Genomic DNA, 18811 nt, shown 5'->3' with positions numbered 1-18811 from the left:
CTGGACACCGAAGAGCACCTGAAGTCACTTGACAACCCACAGACGCAACTCTACCCCTCTCTCTGTGTCTCTCTCTCTCTCTCTCATTGGCACTAATATGCCCTCTGACTGCCCCGGATGGTTTTCCTCTGTATGCTTTTTGAGCCATTTCCTGCCCTTGTGTTTTGTATGGTATAAAACACTCTTTCTCTACGGTCATTGCCCGGAGTCATCCGATTGTTATGTTTCCTAGAAGGAGCTGAGTGACTGAGAGAGAGAGAGAGAGAGAGAGAGAGAGAGAGAGAGAGAGAGAGAGAGAGAGAGAGAGAGAGAGAGAGAGAGAGAGAGAGAGAGAGAGAGAAAATGAAAGGGAGAGGGGTTAAAAAAAAACCAGATATGGGCAGAAAAGCGATGCATTTGCTGTAACACAATGATCTGAAGAGCCAGGAGCAATTTTGAGTAACTGCTCTGATTCAGTGGTCACATCTTTAAAAAAAACATGGGAAAAAGCCTGATGCACTTTGCACCAGAGGGTCTCTCTCTCTCTCTCTCTCTCTCTCTCTCTCTCTCTCTCTCTCTCTCTCTCTCTCTCTCTCTCTCTCTCTCTCTCTCTCTCTCTCTCTCTCTCTCTCTCTCTCTCTCTCCCTCCCTTTCTTTGCCTCTTATCTCTCTTTCGCATGGTCATCAGTCATTTGTGTGAGCCAACAAAGTGGCAGATTTGTATAAACCTCTGAGAAGGCAGGCAGGCAGGCAGGCGGACAGGCAGGCAGGCAGGCAGGCGGACAGGCAGGCAGGCAGGCAGGCAGGCAGGCATACAGACAGGCAGACAGGCAGACAGGCAGGCAGAGGGTATGGGTAGAGATGAGAGAGGACAGAGGGGGGAGAGGGGAGACGAGGGGAGAGAGGGGAGAGGGGGGAGAGGGGAGAGGGGAGAGAGGGGAGAAAGGGGAGAGAGGGGAGAGGGGAGACGCGGGGAGAGGGGGGAGAGGGGGGAGAGGGGAGAGAGGGGAGAAAGGGGAGAGAGGGGAGAGGGGAGACGCGGGGAGAGAGGGGAGACTCGGGGAGAGGTGGTTGGTGTGGGGATGGTGGTGTTGCCGGTGGTGGAGGTGGTGGTTGGAGAGCGCCTGCATGGCGGTTGACAAGAGTGGAGGGATAAATATAGAAAGAAGGAAGAAGGGATTTGGGGGCAGAACGAGTGTGGTGGAGGAGGGGCTGAATACTGTATGTACTGGGAGCTGTGCACAGCTGAGGAGGGGCGCTGAATAGGTACTGGGAGCAGAGCACATTTCGTAATGGGGGGGGGGGGTGAATAGGTACCAGGAGCAGTGCACAGCTCATGATGAAGCGGGGGGGGGGGGGGGGGGGTGAGAACCTGGATAGTGAAACAAGGGGGAGAAGGAGGAGGAGAGAGATAGAGAGAGAGAGGGGGGGGAGGGGGGAGAAGAGCGCTGCTGCAGCAACCCATAAAGTAGGTCATGCCTGGGCTGGTGAGAAACACGGGAGGGAAGGAGAGAGGCAGAGGAGAAGAGAGAGGGAAGGAGAGAGGCAGAGGAGAGGAGAGAGGGAAGGAGAGAGGTGGAGAGAAAGAGGATAAGAGGTGGAGGAAGAAAGAGAGAGACGAAGAGGTAGATAGAAAAAGGTGGAAGATGGCGGGAGAAAGAGCAATACATGTATAAAGGGATTCACAATGGAAATGAAGGGAACATGAAATATGGAGAAGGAAGAATAAAAAGAGAGGAAGGGTGGAAAGATGAAAAAGACTAAAGCAGAGAGGAGGGAGGTGGGATCAGACAGGAGAAGAGGGGATGAAGGAATGAGGACAGGAGGAGGAGAGGAGAGCAGAGAAGCCTGCCATAGTAGTAGCCTGTGGGGTGCAAGTAAGAAACCAACTCTCTCTCTCTCTCCCTCTCTCTCTCTCTCTCTCTCTCTCTCTCTCTCTCTCTCAAGCCGGTAGTAGCCTGTGGGTTGCAAGTAAGTAACCCTCTCTCTCTCTCTGTCTCTCTCTATCCCCCCCTTCTCTCTCTCTCTCTCTCTCTCTCTCTCTCAAGCCTGTAGTAGCCTGTGGGTTGCAAGTAAGTAACCCTCTCTCTCTCTCTCTCTCTCTCTCTCTCTCTCTCTCTCGCTGGGCCTTTGTCTGTAGCCTGGGCATTAAACGTGAAATGGATACACATCACTGGTTTGAGGGGAAAGAATTGAAAGCTGCAGCTGGATATATAGTAGGAGGGTGAGGGGTATGAATGGGGGAGGGTGGGGGGGTGGGGGTGGGGGTGTTTGTGTGTGTGTGTGGGGGGGTGTTTTGATCTTAGGCGAACAATTTAGAATTGATTGCAGTGGCTAAAAGCATAGCACACACAGAAGCATGGGCACGCACACACACACACAAACACACACACGCGCGCACACACACACATGCGCACACACACACACACGCACCAGCACGCACGCACGCACGCACGCACGCACGCACGCACGCACGCACACTCACACACCATGGATGGTTTGCCTGTTCACATGTTTGTGTGCATGGCTTTGCGTTTGTGTGGAGAGAGAGCACTAGAGAAAGAATGAGAGAGGGGGGGGGGAGTGTGCAGGTGGATGGTGTACAAGTGAGTACAAGAAGACAGATAGATATGGAAGGGTGGTTATGAAACGAACAGAGAGGCAATGAAGAGGAGGGGAGAGGAGAGGAGAGGGGAGGAGGGGAGAGGAGAGGAGGGGTGAGGCGAGGGAATGAGAGGAAAGGAGAGGAGAGGAGGAGAGAGGAGAAGAGATGAGACAGGAGAGGAGAGGAGAGCAGGAGAGAGTGAGGGAGAGGAGAGGAGAGGAGACAGGAGAGGAGAGGAGAGCAGGAGAGAGGAGAGGAGAGGAGAGGAGAGGAGAGGAGAGCAGGAGAGAGGAGAGGAGAGGAGAGCAGGAGAGGAGGGGAGAGGAGAGACGGTGAGGGGATAGGAGAGGAGAGGAGAGGAGAGCAGGGGAGAGGAGAGGAGAGGAGAGAGGAGAGGCGGATGGATTGGTTAAAAAAAGCTCCCAACCCAATTTCTGTGCCTGCAGAATCTTCCTCGCATGGCTTGTCATTTGCCATGTGTATGTATGTGTGTGTGTGTGTGTGTGTGTGTGTGTGTGTGTGTGTGTGTGTGTGTGTGTGTGTGTATGTGTGTGTGTGTGTGTGTGTGTGTGTGTGTGTGTGTGTGTGTGTGTGTGTGTGTGTGTGTGTGTGTGTGTGTGTGAGGCAGGCAGTTGCCTGCATGTGTGTGGGTTCATGTGTTTGTGCATATTTGTGGGGATATTTGTGAGCGTGCGGGCGTATGTGTGTTTGCATACAGTATGCGTGCGTGAGTATTTGTGGATGTGTGCATGGCCATGTGTGTTCAGAGGCTGAAGGACACACACACACACACACACACACACACACACACACACACACACACACACACACACACACACACACACACACACACACACACACACACACACACACAGCAACAAATCCTCAGCTCTCTCTTCCTTACAGTATGGATGAGTGTCTTCTTCTCTCTGTCCGTGTGTTTTATAATTCATAGGAATGCATTAAGAGCACAGCGCCGAACATACACACGGAATCTTAATGAAGGCTCCCAGCCCGTAGAGGCTGCAGCACTGCTGGGGGAGAGAAGAGGAGAGAAGAGGGAGAGGAGAGGAGAGGAGAGGAGAGGAGAGGAGAGGAGAGGAGAGGAGAGGAGAGGAGAGGAGACCAGAGAAGAGGAGGAGGAGACAAAAGGAGAGGGCAGGAGAGGAGAGGAGAGGAGAGGAGAGGAGAGGAGAGGAGAGGAGAGGAGAGGGAGAGGAGAGGAGAGGAGAGGGCAGGAGAGGAGAGGAGAGGAGAGGAGAGGAGAGGAGGGGAGAGGAGGGGAGAGGAGAGGAGGAGAGCAGAGGAGAGGAGAGGGGACAGGAGAGGAGAGGAGAGGAGAGTAGGAGATGAGGAGAGGAGAGGAAAGGAGAGGGGAAAGGAGAAAAGAGGAGAGGAGAGGGGACAGAAGAGGAGGAGAGGAGAGGAGAGGAGAGGAGAGGAGTGGGGAGGGGGGAGGAGAGGAGAGGAGAGGAGAGGGAGCATGAGAGGAGAGGAGAGGCGAGGAAGAGGAGAGGAGAGGAGAGGAGAGGAGAGGCGAGGAAGAGGAGAAGAGGAGGAGAGGAGAGGATCCGAGGAGAGAGGAGAGGAGGGAAGAGGAGAGGAGAGGAGGGGAGAGGAGAGGACGAGAGAGGAGAGGAGAGGAGAGGAGAGGAGATGAGAGGAGACAAGAGTGAGGTGGAGGAGAGGAGATACATGAGCTAGTGGCACCACTCCTAGAGATCTTTCACGCCACCAAGCCAACCCACTGGTAGACAGAGCACCACCAGAGATGTCAAAACTTTAAGTAAAAGTAAAAAATGCAATCCACCTGTAAAGGCATCCCCACAAAACTCCTACTCCTTGCTTTTTGATCGCCACCAGCCAGCCTCTACCTGGCAGCTCCAACCAGTGTTGCCAGATGTGTCCCGCCCAAAAGGTTCTCAAAAACCGCCAAAATGCGCTAAATTCCGCCCAAATTCAACAAATTACATTGACTTCTATGGGCCCAAAACGGCTGAAAAAAACGCCAAATGGCCAATTTTTCCCGTTTTTGCCCGCCGACGCTCATCCCAAGTAGCCCAATTGGGCGGGCACCCGCCCAATCTGGCAACACTGGCTCCAACTGGCATTGTGCCTGCACCACCTCCCCTTCCAAGCACAACAAGCTGATGCCATTACATTCCACACACCTGCAAAGAAATCTCCACAAAAAAGCGACATCCCCGAGAAGCTACTGGGAGAATCTCTTGTGTGTAAATTCTCAGATCGCTTGATGGGGTAAAAAAAAATCTGCTCGGATGGGGGCCTCTTTTGTCAGCATTAAGGAAATGAAAAATACACATGAAAGCTTAAAGTAGGACAGTTACATCAGACGAGCCTCCCCACATGCAAAACAGGCACAGGCAGACACACATACACACACACACACACACACACACACACACACACACACACACACACACACACACACACACACACACACACACATACACACACACACACTTTCTCAATCCTGTTCTGTTCCGTCCAATCTGTTGTGCCTGGAGGAGGTGGTTTGTGTGTGTGTGTGTGTGTGTGTGTGTGTGTGTGTGTGTGTGTGTGTGTGTGTGTGTGTGTGTGTGTGTGTGTGTGTGTGTGTGTGTGTGATATAACAACTGTGGAGTTGAGGATATTAGACTCTCCTGCTACAGGGTTGCCAAGCTCCCCTCTCCCCACCCCTCCATCATCCCTCCACCCCCCCCCGTCCCATCCTCTCCTCCTCCACCCCCAGTCCCATCCTCTCCTCCCTCCACCCCCATCCTCTACTCCCTCCACCCCCAGTCCCATCCTCTCCTCCCTCCACCCCCATCCTCCCCTCCAATACCCCAGGGAGATGCAGCGGCCTATTAAGAGAGGTGTCCAAACAAGTAATAGTGTTAGCATCAGCATTTGCCCCTCAGCCAAGCCAAGCGACTGTTTTGTCTGCGCCATCTGATTTCCCAGACATTCGACGCATCAGCACATTTGGATCGAGTTGGGTCTGGGATGGCCCGGCCAGCCAGCCAGCCCGCTTGAAAAAGTTTGGCTGGAGTACAGAACCGCTGCTCGGCTCTCCACTCGACTAGACTGCTGCAAATTCATTATTCACGCTGGATCGTTTGCCTCTGCTGTCTGGTGTTTTGTTTTGACAAATGGGGGTTTCACCTTGATGGATAGATAGACAAACAGACAGATAGGCAGACAGACAGCGGACTCTCCCGGATGCCAAAAAGTACCGAAAAGTTTTCATCAATTATCTATGCAAGACAAGCAGCAAAGAACAAGAAATTAGCTGCTTTCATTAACGATTGGACTTTAACTTCTGTCACAGTGATGGACTTCAGGAATTAATTTAGTTTTCTTGTTGAAGTATTTAGACAAATGGGATCATCAGTCAGGGTCATGGGTACTGTAAATGTACTGTAGGCTAACTTCATTAGCAGCATCTGTACATTTAGGCCACTTGCTAACAGATTTGTGGAATTAGTTCATGCTAATTAAAGACTCTGAAAATGAGCCAGGCCCTGGCATAGTGTATCTATCACATATTTCCATTGCCATGTGTAACGTCATTTATCATGTTTACATCGATCTCACCACTGATGTCCTACTTGAGGACTTCCCAGGAAGTTGGCCTGCTGCTGTGTGTGAATTTCACCCCAATGAGCTCCACTGAGTGATGGTCGGTTAAAGAAGTGAAGCTTGGCCTTGGATGTTACCCAAGTGGGCACTTGAGTGCGATGCCAGTAACTGTTTTTGAATGTTATGTGTCATTCTTGTCCTTTGCTAAGCACAGTGCGCAATATTTACACAATTGAATGTTAGCCAACAGAATTTCACCACATTGTGATATTCAGTAAGTCAAACATGCATGAATGTTAATGTGAATGTCAACGTTCCGCCATATTGACATTGGGAAAACGTAGAGGAGGCGCCGTTGAAAAGATACACAAAAATTGGATACATACTGACTATTTCCATCTTCCTTATAAAGAGTTTAAAGTAATGTATGTTAAAGTAATATATATGTTTCTCTCTTTTTCTGTGTTTGTCTCTGCAGTATGTGGCATTCCTCTCCCTGTTCTTCATTCTCGTCTCCATCTCAACCTTCTGCATGGAGACGCACGAGGCCTTTAACACCATCTACAACCGCACAGAAAACGTGACGGTGGGTAACATGACCACGGAGGAAATCATGTATGAGGTAGTCACGGATAGCTGGTTGACCTACGTCGAAGGCGTATGTGTCATCTGGTTTACCATCGAAGTCTTCACTCGGGTGGTCTTCTGCCCGAACAAAGTGGAGTTCTTCAGGAGCGCTCTGAACATAATTGACTTCGTGGCCATCTTGCCCTTCTACCTAGAGGTGGGCCTCAGCGGCCTCTCGTCCAAGGCCGCCAAGGACGTGCTGGGCTTCCTGCGCGTCGTCCGCTTCGTCCGCATCCTGCGAATCTTCAAGCTGACGCGCCACTTCGTGGGCCTGCGCGTCCTGGGACACACGCTGCGCGCCAGCACCAACGAGTTCCTGCTGCTCATCATCTTCCTTGCGCTGGGGGTCCTCATCTTCGCCACCATGATCTACTACGCCGAGCGCATCGGCGCCGACCCCAACGACCCCACGGCCAGCGCCCACACCACCTTCAAGAACATCCCCATCGGCTTCTGGTGGGCCGTGGTGACCATGACGACCCTGGGCTACGGAGACATGTACCCGGAGACGTGGTCGGGGATGCTGGTGGGGGCGCTGTGCGCCTTGGCGGGCGTGTTGACCATCGCCATGCCCGTGCCCGTCATCGTCAACAACTTCGGCATGTACTACTCGCTGGCCATGGCCAAGCAGAAGCTGCCCAAGAAGAAGAACAAGCACATTCCGCGGGCGCCGCAGCCCGGCTCGCCCAACTACTGCAAGCCCGACGCCCTCGCCATGGCCACCGCCTCGCCCCAGAGGATCCTGGGTAACGTGCTGGGTAACGTAATGGGCTCGGGCATGCTCTCTGGGGACTGCCCCCTCGCGCAGGAGGAGATCATCGAGATAAACAGAGGTGAGAGGGAAGTATATCAGCCTTGTGTGTTATATGTGTCCTAAATGTTCTGCATGTTTTGTATGAGTGAAACTCACTTGACTGCAGTTCAAATCTACCCTTTGGTACCAATAACAGTTATCTAATCTAATCTAAACCTGTCATCGTCTGAATGATAACCAATGATTGAGATCAAAGCTTATATAAAGAATAGCCCTGTATGTACAATACAGTGATCCTAATCAGTATCGTCATCAACTTTTTCTCAAGCAGGTGCTTTCAGTGAGAACATAAATCAACAAAGAGAGATGATGGCTAATGACCTAAATCCTCTCTCTATTTTAATGTGAATAAACAGAAAAATACAAATATTTATCTGTCATGATCCAGAATGTATTGAGCACCAGTGTTCAGCTAAATGTCCTATTAGTATGAAAACGAAGTAGGATTAGCGCTGGTTGAATGTTATGAAATAAATTAGCTAGGCTACCGTAAAGACAGCCTTCCAGAAATCAGCAAGAGGAGAACCACCTGGGAGACATGAATGACTAGAACCAATGGCAAGTGTGTTGTGTCACTAGGAGGGCGTGGCCTGGCATAGGTAGGTAGTATATCAATCATAACTTAGAAATTTTGAAAAATCAGGGAAACCGAGGAAGAATAATGTTCATGCTTCATTTTTATAGCCGTTTCCAGCTGCTGATTATTCACTAGCTCAGCAGATCCCCTTTACTCCACAGGATGTCTGATGTCCTGCCTCCATTAGCACGAGTGAGTAACAGCCAGGGAGATTCAGAGACAGCGGACAGCAGAGAAATTGGACAAATCCCACAGAAAGATAAACAAAGATTAAATAAACTACAAATGATACTGGATCTACAGTCAACCGATCAATGTAGGCTTGCACCAAATAATTGATTCTTAAAGTAATTTACTTTAATTACTTATTTTAATTAATTATTTTGATAATATACATTAATACAATAACCAATTGAATTGCAATATTATTAACTTTTTGCTGCTTCTCAAGTACATTTATGCAGCCAATTTTTTTGTTAGGTTCAAAGAGTGGCTGGTGTCAATTTAGCATTTATATTTTCACTGTAGCATCAATTCAAAAGCAACATTGTTAGCTTTCCGTTTCTAATTTCCCACTTTCTTATTTTTGTTAGTCTTAAAGGGCTCTTTGTGTCAATCTGGCATTCTACATGTATTTTCGTTTTAGCACTGGGTAATGTATTTCTTTATTCCTGGACTTCTGCTTCAGAGCGCTCCAAAGCTCCATCAGATCTGTTCTCTTAGTCATGGCCAACTGGTAAGTCCACAGTGCGCTCGCCCTGAGCGCTCCATCTGTCCTCATCCCACAGACTCTAATGACTTAATGTGTTGTTTTTACACACAAACACACAGGCTCGGGCCCCAGGCTGGCAGGCAGGCAGACAGGCAGGCAGGCAGGCAGGCAGAGAGGCAGGCTGGCAAGCAGGCAGAGAGGCAGGCTGGCAAGCAGGCAGTCAGGCAGTCAGGCAGTCAGGCAGTCAGGCAGGCAGGCAGGTAGGTAGACAGGCAGGCTGGCAAGCAGGCAGACAGACAGGCAGTAGAGTAGAGTAGAGTAGAGTAACATTTATTGATCCCGAAGGAAATTTAGGTGTCTAGTAGCATAAATAGATTATTTCACATTAAACATTCAGATATAAAAAAGTTTATCATTGCAATAGTTGTTACTGATTGTTGAAGGAGGGGTGGGAGGGGGATGGAATGGGGGCATGGCCGGGGGGGGGGGGGGGGTTATGCAGTCCAGTCACCAATAACAATCTCTTTCATTGTGTTGTTCTGAGTTGTTGAGTTAAATAGGTGGATGGACCTGGGGACAAAGGACTTACGCAGCCTGTCAGTCTTGCAGGGAATGGCGAGGAATCTGTGGCTGAACAGACTTCGCTGGTTGGCAAAGACTGAGTGCAAGGGGTGATGGTCATTGTCCATTATAGAGTCCAATCTGCCCAATGTCCTCTTTTCAGCTGTGGTACTAAGAGCCTCCAGTTCTGTACCAACAACAGAGCCTGCTTTCCTCACTAGCTTGTCCAGACGTCCAGCATCCCTCCTCCTAATGCTCCCGCCCCAGCATGCCACAGCATAAGAAAGTACACTAGCCATGACAGACTGGTAAAACATCTGGAGGAGTCTGTTGCAGACGTTAAATGATTTAAGCTTCCTTAGAAAGTAAAGCCTGCTCTGTCCTTTCTTGTAGACTGCATGTGAATTAACTGACCAGTCCAGTTTATTATCAAGATGTACCCCCAGATATTTGTAGGTGCAGACTGTCTCCACTGTCTCCCCCTCAATAGAGACAGGCACGAGGGATGGGGTTGTTCGCCGGAAATCAACCACCATTTCCTTTGTTTTGGTGGTGTTCAACTGCAACTGATTGGTCCTACACCATCTAACAAAGTTCTCTACCAGTCCCCTGTACTCCCCCTCCTGCCCATCTTTAATACATCCAACAATGGCAGTGTCATCTGAGAATTTCTGCATGTGGCAGGTCACAGAATTGTAGCTAAAGTCAGTGGTGTATAGGGTGAACAAAACCGGGGAGAGCACCGTTCCTTGTGGAGCTCCAGTGCTACTGATCACAGTCTCTGATGTTAAGTTACCCAGTCTGACAAACTGGGGCCTTTCTGTGAGATAGTCAGTAATCCAGGTAACAAGCCCTGTTCCCACTCCCATTTGCAGTAGCTTGTCTCTTAACAGTAGTGGCTGAATAGTGTTAAAGAGAGGCAGGCAAGCAGGCAGACAGGCAGGCAGGCAGGCAGGCAGGCAGGCAGGCAGGCAGGCAGGCAGGCAGGCAGGCAGGCAGGCAGAGAGGCAGGCAGGCAGGCAGAAGTGTGCATATACTGTATGCAGTGGCGTAGCAACAAATTGTGGGGCCCTATGTACAATTAGCTCCAATGGACCCCCCCCAGCCATATACAGTAGTATACCCCACACAAATCAGAAACTGTCAATATACATGGGGCCTGGTGACTCAGCCCCATTTTACCCCCCTGTACGACACCCCTGCATGTATGCATATCGGGTGCTGTAGCCATGACTGTACTGGAGCAGATCGTATGACAGGAGGTTGAGAAGGCGAGATCTGCTGAATCAGGACGACAGACTCGAGTATCTACAAACACTGGCCCTACTGTTAAACAGCAATGTATTATTACACTGGAAAAAAAGACTTTGTTGCACCTACTAAATCCTTTATGAGTAAGTAATCAGTCAATTGTTGAACCACAAATATCAACATTGTTTTGGCAGAGCCCCCAAAGGAACAGCCATGTGTACAGTACTGTACATCTCGAATCACATCGAGTTAGCATATTTGGATAGTTTTGTGATGTGGTGGAATCGTCACACATGCATCGTTTTTGAGATTTGGGTGGTGAAATATGTTGACAACAGTCTGTTTATTTCTGGGCACATAGCAGTCCATCTCTCACATACCCGATAAAGGCACACTTTTTCCAGTATGCTAAAATAACCTAAGCCACTTTGTGAAGATGGGCCTGTTCACTCATTGCTGAAAAGACCCATACTACATCATAACAACATTGCTATGACATTACCAAGAGTCTTAACTAACAGATTAAGACTTGGTCATTACAATTTTGGTGACAGTAAGGTTGTAACATAAGCTCTGCGCAAAGGGGTTAAGCACTACATTATTGATGCAATATTACAGAGTCCTATAGTTAACTCAATACAATGTGGTGATTGTCATTTCGTTAAACAACAAATTATAATAGTGTCTTCATGAAAGAATTACGTTTTTTGTCGTCTTTTGAAAAGCCAAAGTTGAGCTTTGTAGTGAGGATCTATAAACAGCATTTTTTCCGCACAGGCCAGCGAATAGTCCAGTGCACAGTCCGTGCACAGCCTGCTGTCGTGTTTTTGTTTTTTTTTAAAATACTTTTTATATATGGTATTTTCTGTAAAGTAAGTCAAGACAAAAACAAGTAAGAACAAAAAAAAGAAAAAGAAGCTTGAGGTCATTACAATCACAAATACAGTACAATAGTCTGATTAACCTGTATTGTTGGTTCTGTCATTCATGTAAACGGACCATTTTACCCACTTTCTGTCTCATATTTCTTTTTGCAGCCCTAAGGAATAGGTCATCTGCTCAAGAAGATGTAAATGTTTTTGTCGTTGGGGTTTTGAGTTTTTAATACGGTGTAATTGGTGGCAGTTATTCAGGCTGCCCGCACTTCAATTCACTTCACTTCCCCCCATCTGGATTTGCAGTGGGTGATGTCAGAACGCCTACCATGCCCTCGGCATATATCCGCATTTCTCTCTCTCTCTCTCTCTCTCTCTCTCTCTCTCTCTCTCTCTCTCTCTCTCTCTCTCTCTGTATTTTATTCTGCTTCTATCTTCTGTCTTCCTCTTCTTCTTCATCTCATGTTCCTCTCTGTTGCCCTTTCTCCCTCTCTCTCTTTCTGCATATCCCCTCTCTCTCTCTGTATATCCTCTCTCTCTCTTTCTACATATATCCTTTCTCCCTCTCTCTCTTTCTGCATATCCTCTCTCTCTTTCTGCACATCCTCTCTCCCTCTCTCTCTTTCTTAAAGTCTCCCTGCTTCTAAATTCTCTTTTTCTCCTCCTCTTCTTCATCTCTCTCTCTCTCCATTCTCTCTCTCTCTCTCTCTCTCTCTCTCTCTCCCTTCCCTCTCTCTCTCGACCCTCTCGCTCTCTCTCTCTCCCTTCTCCCTTCTCTCTCTCTCTCTCCCTTCTCTCTCTCTCTCTCTCTCTCTCTCTCTCTCTCTCTCTCCCTCTCTCTCTGCCGTGCTACATGAATGTGCTTGTGTTCACACAGCATATAGTCCTACTCAGTGGGCCGCATACTGCATACATTCTGCTCCTCCAGCAGCACGGACCTGCAAGAGCTCTAAGAGGATATGTCACTCTGGATTACACATGCATGCATGTATTAGAGAGAGAGAGAGAGAGAGAGAGAGAGAGAGAGAGAGAGAGAGAGAGTGTGTGTGAGTGTGTGTGTGTGCGTGTGCGTGTGCGTGTGTGCGTGTGTTAGTGTGTAGCTGTGTGTGTGTCAGTGTGTAGCTGTGTGTGTGTGTGTGTGTGTGTGTGTGTGTGTGTGTGTGTGTGTCTGTGTGTGTGTCTGTGTGTGTGTGTGTGTGTGTGTGTGCATTTAAACATTTTCAAGCTTTGACATATATGTTCAGTATTTGTATGTGTGTGTGTGTGTGTGTGTGTGTGTGTGTGTGTGTGTGTGTGTGTTCATTCTTATACATGTATACTCTGGTGGTGCCTTGCTCATTGAGTACTCTGCGTTTCTCCTCCGCTCCATCTCTACTTGTCTGTTTCTCCCTCAGCTAAAGGACTCACTGCTCTATGCTTCTACCTCTCCTCTTCTACCTCTCCGCTTCCCACTCCTCCTCAAACCTCATCCCTCTTTCACACTCTACTGTTCTGAGCATCATTCTAAGCATCCCTCCTCTCCCAATCATGTCTTTTCTCTCATGTCATCTCTATCTATCTACCTCTCTCAAATGGCTTTCATTGTTTTCCTGTTCTATATTTTATGACTGTTTTTGTATGCATCTCATTTCTCTCTCTCTCTCTCTCTCTCTCTCTCTCTCTCTCTCTCTCTCTCTCTCTCTATTTCTCTCTGTGACTTCATCACCATCTCTCTTTAAATCACTGTCCATCTCTCCATCCTTCACTTACTGTTTTCATCGATTCCCCATTCTATACCATTACGTTCCTCCCATTCTACACAATAACTCCTTTTTGCATGCCACACATTTATCCTCCTCCCTCTCTTCCTTTCTTCCTCTCTCTCCTATCATCCCCCTCCCTCTCCCCCTCCCCCTTCTCCTCTCCTCATCCTCTCCTCCTCTCCTCTCTGTCCATCAACCCCTCCGCTACTTCTCTCCTCCGCCTCTCTTCTCTGTCCATCACTCCCCCTCCCGCTCCCCCGCTCCTCTCCTCCTCCTCCTCCTCTCAGACTCGAAGCAGAACGGTGATGCTGCAAACGCGGCGTTGGCCAATGAGGACTGCCCCACCATCGACCAGGTGCTGAGTCCCGACGAGCGCAGTCCTGCCAACCGCGGCAGCAACAACCGCGAGCGCTACGCGCAGGAGCGCGACCGCTACCCGCAGGACCGTGCCTGCTTCCTGCTCAACACGCGCGAGTTCCGCACCACCGCAGACAACACCAACGTGAGGAAAGGTAAGAGTCCCCTTCCTCCGTTAACCTTCCACCCCCGACCCACCCCCAACCCCCCGCACACCAGCCGGCCGATGATAACAAAACAACAATGACTGTGTAGAAAGTCAGTCATTGACAAAAAACATCCTTTCTTTCACCCCACCCTATACCCTATCTTACCGTGCTGTACCCTCTCCAACTCACCCACCCACGCAAAAAGTGTTTAAAAACAAAACATAATCAATTTGCAAAAAGATCTACGTTGTCCTGATCTTGAAACGTTATGGATCTAGCTTAGCTTAGCTTCAAATAAACCTACTAACTAATGCTAGTTCATAACCATCATTAAAACTGCTTCTTAAAAAGTGTCACATCTGCACTTGCTTCTGAACACCATTACGGTTCACTCTGGACTAAACTCACTCAAACAAGCATCAGATGGAGATCTATATTTTGTGTGCACTGATTTCTCTCAAACATAAACACAACATCAACATGACATGAACATTGCTGCAACACTGCCCATATAGATCTACGTACCAGTACATGTGCATCCATGACACGAATCAGAGCCACACATTTGGGGCGCGTCTCTCGAAAGGGTAGTTGTAGTTGCTAACTGGCTAACAGTTAGCCAAACAACAAAGTAGCTAACATAGGAACTATGGTTTCGAGAAATGCACCCCTGAGCTGACCTTTATTTGCCGCTCACACTTACGTTGCCTAGCAGCATCCATTCTTTATTTGCTTCCGTCACTGCCTTTTTTTTCCCTGCCTGTCTTTCTGTCTTCGGGACACTGGCTACTTCTCAAGGTCAAGTGTTTTAGTCTTGCTAGCATGTGAAACGCCTGGTGATTGGATAGTCCGCGGAGTTCACCCAAGAGTATCCAATCACGGGGCATTTCACGTCCTAGCAAGGCTAGAACACTGGGCATTGAGAAAGAGCCACTCTCAGTTCCTTCTGTCTGTCACTTTCACATCTTTCCTCCTTTCTTTTATGTGTTGCTTGTCCTGTCTTAGGGATTTTACATCCCTGTCTTTCTTTTTAATCTGTTTCTTCCATCTCTTTTCATTCCTTCTATCTGTCTTCTATCTCTCTTTCTTGGATATTCAAGCATATACGTATAATATTTATTTGCTTCTCATCTGCTTCTCTTATCCCCTTTATCCTCCTTTTTTTCCTTTCTTGACTTTTATTCTCTTACCTCACTCTGCATCTTGGATGACTTATTGCTTAAATCCTCCATCCTCCAATCCTCTATCTTGAATGTTGTTTAACCCCTCGCACTCCCAACACTTCCATGCTTTTTGTCCATCCCTCTTGCCATCCTTTTTATTTAATGTCATGGCATCCTCCCCTTGCAATCTTCACCGAAAAACTACAACTGTCTGATCCATAATGTTACCACGATGACAAACAAAACCGCCTGTCACCCACCGCCCTCCACAAAAACATGCTCAAACCCCTGCCCTCACCCCCTCCAAACACTCCTCCCCTATTAAAAAAAACACCTCATCTACCTTAACCTTGCCCCCCCACCACCACCAAACGACCCCCCACCACAGACTCCCTGATTAACTCACTCCAAACCCAACCTCAACCCCAACCGCACCCCAATTCAACCCCCCCGCCCCAACCAGCCCTACCACCACAAACACCCCTCCCATCCCAACAAGCCCTTCCCGCCCACCCGTCCCTCCCATCCCAGCCGCCCCCCGAGGCCTCCGCCCTGGCCGCAGCCCCCGGCCCCGAGCCCTCCTTGTCGGAGGAGTGGTATAAGCTGGAAGGCTCCCTGCTACAGCAGGACCTCAATGCAAACTCGGCCTCCTCCTGGATCAAACCATAAGCCCCGAGAGGTGAGGTAAATGTCACACCACGCCGCGTCGCGTCACCCTGCCTCACACAAAATGGCTGCCATCCGTCAATACAAAACAAGCCCCAGGGCTCTGTGCTTTGTTCAGCAATCTACAATCTATCCCTCTCCACACACACACACACACACACACACACACACACACACACACACACACACACACACACACACACACACACACACACACACACACACACACACACACACACACACATTTATACACACACAGAGTCACACACAAATACACACACTAACACACAATAACATACAGCTACAGCCACTCAATATCAAGTATTCTACGTCCAGTAATACAGTATATGTGTCATTGGTTACAAGTGTATTTCACCAGTTGTAGTGTGTTTTTAACTGACTGAGTATATAGTATTTAAAACTAAGTGTTTGTGTGGGCGTCTGCTCACTGTCTGGTTTGTTGAGTTTACGCTGCGTTAAGCCTCTCCACAGCATTGCACATGACACAAACAGTACAGTAGGTCAGGTTTATCTGGATCTGGACTACAAGCGTACAAGTCTCACATTAACATTATGGTTGTTGTAGGTTCTTATAACTAACGACACGCTTAAACACAGCCTAAACTCAGTGTACCTCAGTTTATTTGTGTTCTAAACCAAAAGGTGTTTCTTGAATTTCCCCAACATCCTGTGTCATCAGTCAAACTTACGACATTACACGTTCTGTGTACACCACAAAATCCACACCAAATCCACTTGTCGAAACGTAGTTTTCCATTCAATAATGTGGGCGCGCTGCTCTGTGTGCGGTGTGTGTGTGTGTGTGTGTGTATAAACGTGGGTGTGTGTGATTCTGTTGTAAAGGTGTGTGTGTGTGTGTGTGTGTGTGTGTGTGTGTGTGTGTGTGTGTGTGTTAGTGTGTAGCTGTGTGTGTGTGTGTGTGTGTGCATGTGAGAGGGAATGAGATGGGGGTGTTGTCTCACGCGCTCTATGTTGTCTCTCTCTTCAGGTTGTGTCATATCACGCGTTTGTATGTGGGCTTCTTCATTTCCTATACCTACCTATTACACTTTTGTCTGTCCCCTGTCCTCTCCAAACGCTGTGCAGCGAGTGTTGTGTTCGTGTTCGTTGTGTTTCGTGTCGTCGCTTACGTACTTGTGTGTTCTCTCCTCGTGTGGCTATCTCGATCTCCTCACACTACCCCAGTCTTTCGCTATCTAGCCTTCCCTATAGCCTTCTCTTATTCTCTTTCTCTTTCTCTCTTTCTCTCTGCTTTGGTGATATTTGACCCCGAGGGACACTGTTTAGCACACTCATCGCACCCACAAAGGGCGCATTAGCGATTAGCGAAACCCCCATCGGGCATTACTGTGGTGGTTCTAACACACACCCAGATGTTCATGCAATACCACACACCAGTGCTCCATCGTGCTGTATTTCCCCCAGAGAGAGAGACACACACACGAGAGATAACGAGGGTGCTCAGTGGTGGGTGCGCTGCGCTGCTAGGCTGTCGTCGCCGGGTCAAAGTTCATCAGGGTCAGCGAAGCCCTCGAGGTGATGCGAACAGTACTCCCTGATGCGCTGTGACAGTGACAGTGGTCGAGTCATACGCCGTAATGCCGTCCATATGTTTTGCGATGTGCCAGCGGCGGCGGGGAGGGGGTCTTGCCCGCCAATGCCGAACACTAAGCTAAGCGCAGCTCACGCTACAACACGCTTAGCAGCGCTTCCAAAAGTCCCTCGCTCCATTAGGCAGTGACCCACGGGGTGAAAGCGAACGAGAGAGAGAGCGAGTGAGAGAGAGAGAGAGGCGCTGCCATGCCAAAAAAAACCCTCATGTATAATTCTACTGTGCTACATCTCCCTACATGAAAAATATATATTTTTGTCTTTAGTCACTGTGTCTTTGTGGCATAATTATGGAGTACTCTTCGCCTCACCTCCAAACAGTGTGCTTTATGTGCTTTTATTGTAGCCCAACGACTATGGGCCCTCTGTATTTGTCTATGTGTGTGTGTGTACAGTATAGTATATACGTATAGATATCTATATTTTCTGTATGTGAGTAAAACTCTGACACGCTGACTGAAACGTCGACAGACTATTGGACGTATTCACTGACTGATTGACAGACAGCGTCTGGCCAGGGGAAGGTAAGCCAGTCGGTCTTTTTGCGCAGGGGAGGTTATCCCTCCCCAAGGATGCCGGAACGGCTTCGGTTTGCCCTTTGTATAGTATATATATCAAGGTCCTTTGGAACAGAATCGCTCTCCCTCTGTCTTTGTCCCGCTTCAAAACAAACGGAGGAGGTTAGTTGAAAAAAGGTCCTGAGAAAAAAAAGTGCCCTCTCGAATCTGATCGGGGCTCGATGTGAGTCTCTTGAGGGTATTTTCTGTCACTGATTTGGGCGGTTGCCCAGGCTGTGCCCCGGTCCTGCCCACCCCTTAACCTTAACCCTGGGAGTGGACTGCCAGGCACAAACTCTGCCTGTCTTGACACACTTGCCTTGTTGATGGTGCGCACTGCGGATAAGCTCCAAAGATAAACTTTATTAAATTTTTAAAAGTAACGGACCTTTGACCTTCACACATACCCCTGTGAGCCGAGCCTGATCTCGAGAAATTGCGTCCAATTTCTCACGCAAACCAACATCCGAGATTGCGTCCAGATTCCGACGATTTTCTTGCTGTCTAGAACACATAGATAGCTTCTGATTGGTCTAGCTGTGCCCTTCCCAAAACCATTCCTAAACATAACCTGTCAGTAATGCAATGTTTCTGAGTTTTACAATTGTGCCCGGACCAAAACCATCCCTAAACCTAACTTGTCAGTAATGCCATGTTTCTGAGTTTTAAATTTGTTCCCTGATCAAAACTTTCCCTAAACCTAACCTGTCACAGACAGCTGCATGACCACTGCGCATGTGTGTCAAAGGGAATGCGTCGTAATCTGGACGCAATTTAAGTTTCTGGTTTGCGTGAGAAAATAGATGCAATGCCTTCGAGATCATGTAGGTGAGCCAGCCAGTCTGTTGCCCCAGTGCTAGACAGTCTGTTGCCCCAGTGCTGGTGTCACGGAGGGCCTCAGCCCACACTCTCTGGGTCACACACACTACTGGTGCACCTGTGGGCACGTGTGTGCTTTTTTT

General features: G+C 48.7%; 1 protein-coding gene across 1 annotated transcript in view; it reads left to right on the top strand.

The window, feature by feature from the left end:
• kcnc3b (potassium voltage-gated channel, Shaw-related subfamily, member 3b) overlaps positions 1-15663 on the top strand; it is a 77511-nt gene extending 61848 nt beyond the window's left edge. The window contains exons 3-5 of the mRNA XM_063221224.1: positions 6645-7626; positions 13613-13827; positions 15526-15663. Of these exons, the coding sequence (XP_063077294.1) occupies positions 6645-7626; positions 13613-13827; positions 15526-15663 (1335 nt within the window). The remainder of the gene's footprint in view (positions 1-6644; positions 7627-13612; positions 13828-15525) is intronic.
• The last annotated feature ends 3148 nt before the right edge of the window (positions 15664-18811 follow it).

The sequence above is a fragment of the Engraulis encrasicolus genome, chromosome 17 (genome assembly GCF_034702125.1).
Source record: "Engraulis encrasicolus isolate BLACKSEA-1 chromosome 17, IST_EnEncr_1.0, whole genome shotgun sequence".
NCBI lineage: Eukaryota > Metazoa > Chordata > Actinopteri > Clupeiformes > Engraulidae > Engraulis > Engraulis encrasicolus.
Note: the sequence above shows the minus strand (reverse complement) of the source record. Positions and strands in the feature narration are given on the sequence as shown.